General features: G+C 44.5%; 1 protein-coding gene across 1 annotated transcript; it reads right to left on the bottom strand.

Moving 5' to 3' along the window:
* Nucleotides 1–6,126: 6,126 nt before the first annotated feature.
* LOC123075840 (uncharacterized) lies at nucleotides 6,127–7,983 on the bottom strand. Its single transcript, XM_044498350.1, has 4 exons — nucleotides 7,629–7,983; nucleotides 7,343–7,529; nucleotides 6,732–7,091; nucleotides 6,127–6,598 (listed from the first exon to the last, which is right to left on the bottom strand). The coding sequence occupies exons 1-4, from the start codon at nucleotides 7,916–7,918 to the stop codon at nucleotides 6,332–6,334; spliced, it is 1,104 nt and encodes a 367-aa protein (XP_044354285.1). The 5' UTR covers nucleotides 7,919–7,983; the 3' UTR covers nucleotides 6,127–6,331.
* Nucleotides 7,984–8,579: the final 596 nt, after the last annotated feature.

Below are 8,579 nucleotides of genomic sequence, written 5' to 3'. Positions count from 1 at the left end.
CTTAATCTCGGGTCACTATGGCTTATTCTCAAGCCAATATGCTTAATCTCAAGTCAAATCGCACTCCGTGGTCAAACTTCCCAGAAGGTCACCCATCCTCACAATACTCCAGCCCAGCTCACTTCAAAGGCACTTGTTGATATATCTATCATATCAATCCTATTAAACCTTATTGATGTCTAGGACTTTGTTCATGTTCATGAGTGTGATGAAATTTTGAAAAAATATTTCAAACTTCCCGGTCATATTCCGTATCATATTTTGAAAAAAAAATTCCAAAAAAAAAGTTTTTTTTAAAACCATTTTTTTCTGTTACTAGTGGCGCACCTAGCAAATGGTGGTGCGCCACTAGTAAGTTTGAATTTTTTTTCATTTTTCCCCCTCTAGATCTTAAAAGCCCCGTATCTTTCGTTATGTTAGGTTTTTGGGGATTTTGAAGATGTTGAACTAGGTTCCCCCGGTTCAAATTGTATGTAACTTTTCGAGTAGATGATTTTTCATATAAAAACTTTTTAATCCGAGTTCGTATGCAAAAGTTATGCTCATTTTACAAATTCCAGAGAGATTTTGCAAATAAAGTCGAAATTCATATTTGTAAATTTTCCCAACAACTAGACCACATATCACATGGGAAACTTATTTTATTTTATTTTTTTGACATTTCCATCATTTTCTATTATTTTTTCTAAAACTGAAAAGGCGATCCACGGGAGGGGGGGTGCATTTAGTGGAATTTTTGGGCAAAGTTAGTAATGGTGCACCGTGGGTGTGGTGCGCCATTACTAGTTAAACTAGTAATGGCGCACCAGACCCACGGTGCGCCATTACTAACTTTGAAAAAAATAAAAAAAATTGTTCGTAGTGGCGCACCGAGGGTGTGGTGCGCCATTACTAGTTAAAACTAGTAATGGCGCACTGTCCCCTCGGTGCGCCATTACTAGTTTTGAACAAAAAATTTGTTAGTAGTGGCGCACCGAGGGTGTGGTGCGCCATTACTAGTTTAACTAGTAATGGCGCACTATCCCCTGGTGTGCCATTACTAGTTTTGAAAAAAAATTAAAAAAATTTTCGTTAGTAGTGGCGCACCATGGATGTGGTGCGCCATTAGTATTTGGACACTACTGGCGTACCAACACATGGTGCGCCATTAGTATATAGTAGTGGCGCACCACATGTATGATGCGCCATTAGTGTCCATATTATCTATAGCCCTTTTCCTAGTAGTGACACGTGCGGTGGCAGCCTCGGAAAAACGGTTCGTCATGACCAGACCATGGCAGTACGTCACGTTATGAAAAGCTGTCAGCAGATTAGATTTGTGAAAATATTATTCTCTCTACGGTGGTATGTGGAATTTGTTTTGCAGAGCCGGACACCATCCTTGTGTTCAAAATCTTCTATAGAGTATTCGGAGGAGGAACCCGCCTTGCAATGCCGAAGACAATCTGCACGCCGGACTCATCGTCATTGAAGCCTGGTTCAGGGGCTACTGAGGGAGTCCTGGATTAGGGGGTCCTCGGACAGCCGGACTGTATCCTTTGGCCGGACTGTTGGACTATGAAGATACAAGGTTGAAGACTTCGACCCGTGTCCGGATGGGACTCTCCTTGGCGTGGAAGGCAAGCTTGGCAATACGGATATGTAGATCTCCTCCCTTGTAACCGACTCTGTGTAACCCTAGCCCCCTCCGGTGTCTATATAAACCGGAGGGTTTAGTCCGTAGGACAACAACAATCATACCATAGACTAGCTTCTAGGGTTTAGCCTCTACGATCTCGTGGTAGATCAACTCTTGTAATACTCATATCATCAAGATCAATCAAGCAGGAAGTAGGGTATTACCTCCATCAAGAGGGCCCGAACCTGGGTAAACATCGTGTCCCCCGCCTCCTGTTACCATCCGCCTTAGATGCACAGTTCGGGACCCCCTACCCGAGATCCGCCGGTTTTGACACCGACAACCAACACGATAAAGGGGTTGTCAATCCCTTCACGGCCACTTGCAAAAGTGAGATCTGGTAAAGATAAAAAGATAAATATTTTTGGTATTTTTGTTGTATAGATTGAAAAGTAAAGATTGCAAAATAAAAGGCAACGGAAATAACTAGTTGATGGGAGATTAATATGATAGAAGATAGACCCGGGGGCCATAGGTTTCACTAGTGGCTTCTCTCAAGATAGCAAATTCTACGATGGGTGAACAAATTACTGTCGAGCAATTGATAGAAAAGCACATAGTTATGAGAATATCTAGGCATGATCATGTATATAGGCATCACGTCCGTGACAAGTAGACCGAAACGATTCTGCATCTACTATTATTACTCCACACATCGACCGCTATCCAACATGCATCTAGAGTATTAAGTTCATAAGAACAGAGTAACGCATTAGGCAAGATGACATGATGTATAGGGATAAACTCAAGCAATATGATATAAACCCCATCTTTTTATCCTCGAAGGCAACAATACAATACGTGCCTTGCTGCCCCTGCTGTCACTGGGAAAGGACACTGCAAGATTGAACCCAAAGCTAAGCACTTCTCCCATTGCAAGAAAGATCAATCTAGTAGGCCAAACCAAACTGATAATTCGAAGAGACTTGCAAAGATATCAAATCATGCATATAAGAATTCAGAGAAGAATCAAATATTCTTCATAGATAATCTTGATCATAAACCCACAATTCATCGGATCTCGACAAACACACCGCAAAAAGTATTACATCGAATAGATCTCCAGAGAATCGAGGAGAACTTTGTATTGAGATCCAAAGAGAGAGAAGAAGCCATCTAGCTAATAACTATGGACCCGAATGTCTGTGGTAAACTACTCACACATCATTGGAGAGGCTATGGTGTTGATGTAGAAGCCCTCCGTGATCGATTCCCCCTCCGACGAAGCGCCAGAAAAGGCCCCAAGATGGGATCTCACGGGTACAGAAGGTTGCGACGGTGGAAATAGGGTTTCGTGGTGCTCCTGGATGTTTTCGGGGTATATGAGTATATATAGGCGAAAGAAGTAGGTCGGTGGAGCTACGAGGGGCCCACGAGGGTGGGGGCGCGCCTACCCCCTGGGCGCGCCCTCCTACCTCGTGGCCGCCTCGTTGCTTCCCTGACGTCCACTCCAAGTCTCCTGGATTGCGTTTGTTCCAAAAACGATCATGGAGACGGTTTCATTCCGTTTGGATTCCGTTTGATATTCCTTTTCTGCGAAACACTAAAGAAAAACAGCAATTTGCACTAGGCCTTCGGTTAATAGGTTAGTCCCAAAAATAATATAAAAGTGCATAATAAAGCCCATTAAACATCCAAAACATATAATATAATAGCATGGAATAGTCGAAAATTATAGATACGTTGGAGACGTATCAACCATCTATCACAAAGCCATCTGGCTGTTGCAGGTAGATTTCCTCTTTTAGCTCCCCATTCAGAAAAGCCGTCTTAACATCCATCTGGTGGACGAGAAGACCGTGTGAGGCCGCCAACAAGAGTAATAATCGAATGGTGGTCAGTCTAGCCACATGTGACTAAGTATCGAAGAAATCTTCCTCTTCTTTCTGGTCATAGCCCTTGGCCACATGTGACTAAGCACTTCTCCCATTGCAAGAAAGATCAATCTAGTAGGCCAAACCAAACTGATAATTCGAAGAGACTTGCAAAGATATCAAATCATGCATATAAGAATTCAGAGAAGAATCAAATATTCTTCATAGATAATCTTGATCATAAACCCACAATTCATCGGATCTCGACAAACACACCGCAAAAAGTATTACATCGAATAGATCTCCAAGAGAATCGAGGAGAACTTTGTATTGAGATCCAAAGAGAGAGAAGAAGCCATCTAGCTAATAACTATGGACCCGAATGTCTGTGGTAAACTACTCACACATCATTGGAGAGGCTATGGTGTTGATGTAGAAGCCCTCCGTGATCGATTCCCCCTCCGACGAAGCGCCAGAAAAGGCCCCAAGATGGGATCTCACGGGTACAGAAGGTTGCGACGGTGGAAATAGGGTTTCGTGGTGCTCCTGGATGTTTTCGGGGTATATGAGTATATATAGGCGAAAGAAGTAGGTCGGTGGAGCTACGAGGGGCCCACGAGGGTGGGGGCGCGCCTACCCCCCTGGGCGCGCCCTCCTACCTCGTGGCCGCCTCGTTGCTTCCCTGACGTCCACTCCAAGTCTCCTGGATTGCGTTTGTTCCAAAAACAATCATGGAGACGGTTTCATTCCGTTTGGATTCCGTTTGATATTCCTTTTCTGCGAAACACTAAAGAAAAACAGCAATTTGCACTAGGCCTTCGGTTAATAGGTTAGTCCCAAAAATAATATAAAAGTGCATAATAAAGCCCATTAAACATCCAAAACATATAATATAATAGCATGGAATAGTCGAAAATTATAGATACGTTGGAGACGTATCAACCATCTATCACAAAGCCATCTGGCTGTTGCAGGTAGATTTCCTCTTTTAGCTCCCCATTCAGAAAAGCCGTCTTAACATCCATCTGGTGGACGAGAAGACCGTGTGAGGCCGCCAACAAGAGTAATAATCGAATGGTGGTCAGTCTAGCCACATGTGACTAAGTATCGAAGAAATCTTCCTCTTCTTTCTGGTCATAGCCCTTGGCCACAAGTCTAGCCTTGTACTTTTCAATCGTACCATCGGGCCTAAGCTTCTTCTTGAATACCCACTTACATCCCAATGGTTTGCAACCATAGGGACGATCAGTAATCTCCCATGTCCCGTTAGCCATGATGGAATCCATCTCGCTACGGACCGCATCCTTCTAGTAGTCAGCTTCTGGAGAGGCATACGCTTCTGAAAATCATCACCAAAGGACGATAAGATTAGAACCACATGGACGATGAAGTGGTGTAGCATGAGATCCCGAAACAAGCCCGAGGCGGCATCCAACTCGTCGGACGCGCTGCCGGCGAGCCTCACGAGGTAGAATGCCCTCCACCCAGGGCCACCTTCAACGAGCAGGATCGACCAACAGTAGCGGAACAGCGCCCTGACGGGGTGTCCGGCACCAAAGCTCCTGCAGAAAACGCGGCCGTCCGGTAACAACACCTGCAGGACACACGCGTCCTCTCCCCTCGCCAGCTCGCGGTCATCGTCTTCCGTCATCATCATCTTGTCGGATGGCATCGTCGTCGTGGACTCTATGGGGGCATGAGGCGCCATGGTTGATGCCTCCACCCTGACCTCCCTCTGTTGTGTCCCATCATGTCCCATCATGTCTTTTTTAGGCGCGGTGAGTGGGTCGACCGACGCCAACCTGGTCTTGTGTCGCAAACGAATTCTTGTTGGACTATATTGGCCCAGGCGGGTGACGTGCGGACATCGCTCGCCACATGTTGATTCAATTTCTTTTTCACTTGATGCATTGCACGAGAAAGTCAGGGGTCCTATATATATGCAAAATAATGCACTTGATAGGACAAAACCAAGAATATCACCTCCCTTTATTAGTAGGGGTATAGTATATAGATATAGGTAGATAAGGATGCATGCAATCACACGTTGTCCGAATTATGTGGCCAGCTAGCTAGTGCTGGATCAAGCCGTTAGTAGTGGCTTGATCATGAATATGTGCGTGTGTGCAATCTAGGTAGTGCTTGCGTCTTACCCGTGTGAGTTTGGCTACTTAAGCCTGTAATCCCGTTCATTGTGTGAGAAGAAATACAATAAACGGCACAAGTTGTGTGGTGCCAAACGTGTGTTATTCTTCTTGTGTGCGTGTGTTTTCCTTCTTCCTCCTAGGCATCCCCAACAGCGCGCGTCCTCACATATTGCACTACATATGTTGCCTCCTTTGGCCTAATGATTGCTGTCTCCAAATTATTTTAGCAATTATGAGTAAAGTTTTGAATAGTGGGCTTCAGCGCACCATGACTAAGCACATCATGTTACCAATTTTTTTGTCTCTATCATCTCACATGTGAAGGATGAGATCGCATCAAGATGCTAATAGTTCGGTTGCAGTAAATTATAAGAAACTTGAAGAGACTAACTATAAATAAGCAAGTCCTCTATGGGATCTCATCAGGTCTTCTCTTCTTTTATACTGATTCCAGCTTGACATGCAATGGAACTGGCGAGCTTCGAAGTGAAGGCGGAGAACAGCGTTTCATTGTCGGAAAAAAAGGTACAAGAACCATAAATTGCTTGTGAATACATAGGGTAGGTAGATCCTTACAATCTTTATTATTTGTGTAAAAGAAAAAAAATAAAGCAACGCTGGCTTAGCTTAAACCCTAACCGTGATATGGCTACAACCGAAAATTGCAGCTGCATCAAGTAAATCATGCTTTGCTAAGCAGAATTTTCGAGCGTGTAGGCACCAATTGAATTGACGGCGTAACCGGTAGATCCCCCAAAGAAGCCCACAATTCTGCTGTTTGGAGGCACCAAAAAGCTGAAACCGGTGCCTATGCTAGCAGTTCCAAAAGGTCCATGAGTTTTGCCGAGGTTGGTGACCAGCTTAAGGGAATATATAGCAATATTATTTGATCTGCCTTCATGTTGGTATGTTCCTGACAGCCCCGTCACAAACTCCTTAGGGCCTAGATGAACCGTTTGCTGCCAAATGGACAGGAAAAAAACGTAAGTGATGATATAATTTTGGCAACTCAACGAACAACGACAAGAAGGGGACGAAACTGCTATATTGTTGACCAAATGCATGAGGAAACAAATAGTGAACGAAACTCACCCTTTTAGCGTCGGGGCCCTGGCCGTTATTACCAAAAAGTTCGCTGGATTCTTCATAGCCATCTTGGCCGGTATAATTGAAACGAAGTCCATTAACAGCCCGATAATAGATGAATGTCACACTCTTTAGGCCTTTAGACATGTTTGGGTTGAAATGATGAAGTGTGTCACTCGTTGTTCCGCCCCATGGTCCATTCTTTATGGGAGTGGGGGTAGGAGGCTGAATCGGCTTCGTGGGGGCAGGAGGTGGCTGAACAGGAGGCTGAATGGGCTGGGTGGTGGCAAGAGGCGGCTGAACAGGAGGCTGAATCGGCTGGGTGGTAGGAGTCTGCGGAGTGGTGGCCGGAGGCTCCGGCTGCCCCTGTATGCAAGTAGTGAAACTTTGTCAGCAATATACTTTCCTTTGAGAAATGCACATCCAACTTGTTCATAATAGTAGAAATAACAGCAGAAACAAAAAAATGTACAATTTGGAATACTGGTAGATCTACCGGTAGGTTTGCGTGATCCAGCTATAAGGATTAGCAAAATATGTATGTATGTATCTAAAATCTAAAGACTGAGTGTGGAAGTTGCAAGTAAATCTGTACAAAAATTGAATAGAACGCTCACCTTCCTGCGGCAGAATGCCTCGATAGTAAGCTCTAACACATCTCCTTGTCCATCAGCTAATTTTTGATGCATTTTCCTCTGGATGACACCACGCGCCATAGCGAACTGACCAGTCCCACCAACAATAGCCCATTCACCTTGTTCCTCTGTAGTTGCTCCCATTACTGCAAGCGTGGATCCTTTGAAGCTATGTGATTCACAAATATCAGATGCACACACCAAGAAAATGTGATACTAAAAAAGATAACATGCTAGCACATTACAAGACAAAACACATACAAGTTACCTGTCAAGCTCGAACACTATGATGAATAAATTGCAGCAGTCAGCAGCGGCAGCATTCATATGCATGCCTTTTGCATGAGCAACTAGCTTTGCGTCCACGGCCGCACCATCATATATTGCCCAGTCGTTGATGGTTGTGAGACAAATGTCAGTAGCACCAACTCCATCTATCACCACATACTGGTTTTTCTTATCCCCAGACCTGATCCTGTGCAGATACAAGCTTTGGAAGTCAAGCTTAGTGTTTTCCACCAGCGCATTGGCGTAACTAGTGATCTTGAAATTGTCCATTGGGAGGAGGAGCGGGTGGAGGGGGTGAGGACAACTGAGGATACCTATCAAGTGTAGAGCTTCTCTTTTGCCTTGTGTGATTTATAGCATCGACAGAACGCTACCAAGTCTTGCTTCCAATTAGTTTCACAAGTCTTTACATTTAGTCTCAGCTTGTTGGTTGGCTATCTCTCCAACGACTCATCTGTTTTTTAAGTACATAATGGCTTATCTTCATAATGATGTAGAGATAACAGAACATGTACAGCTAGGCCCATCATGCTCGAGACACCTAATACATCATGCCAAACAGCACATGAGTACAGCTATTATTGCACGTCACATGGATGCAAAAGATGCCTAATACATCTTGACAAAGTGCTGTTACTCCATAAACACTTCCGTTAAAAGTATTCACCGTCAAGTCTACGCCTTGATGAGGACCATGGTGGATGGTGCGATGGCTTGATTCTATGCATGGCCGGCAATTTGTATGAAGAAGGTTATCTGGTGCTACATGTACCAAGGCTACCCCCCCCCCCCCCCCCCCCTTCATCCTTGAACTCCGTGGGAGTTAAGCATGATGACCGACGGAAACCGAGACGATTGTTCCTTCATGGGGCCGTGAGATAAGTTGAGAAAATGGTCATGTTTTAACCCAAGTGATCTCCGGTGAGTCTTC

This window comes from Triticum aestivum, chromosome 3D (genome assembly GCF_018294505.1).
Source record: "Triticum aestivum cultivar Chinese Spring chromosome 3D, IWGSC CS RefSeq v2.1, whole genome shotgun sequence".
Lineage (NCBI taxonomy): Eukaryota > Viridiplantae > Streptophyta > Magnoliopsida > Poales > Poaceae > Triticum > Triticum aestivum.
This window is presented reverse-complemented; position numbering and strand designations above follow the sequence as displayed.

Coding starts and splice junctions, on each gene's coding strand:
- LOC123075840 (XM_044498350.1), bottom strand. CDS start 7,918: ATGGACAATTTCAAGATCACTAGTTACGCCAATGCGCTGGTGGAAAAC. Junction 7,530..7,628: donor ATAGTGTTCGAGCTTGACAG/GTAACTTGTATG, acceptor TGAATCACATAG/CTTCAAAGGATCCACGCTTG. Junction 6,599..6,731: donor AGGGCCCCGACGCTAAAAGG/GTGAGTTTCGTT, acceptor TCCATTTGGCAG/CAAACGGTTCATCTAGGCCC.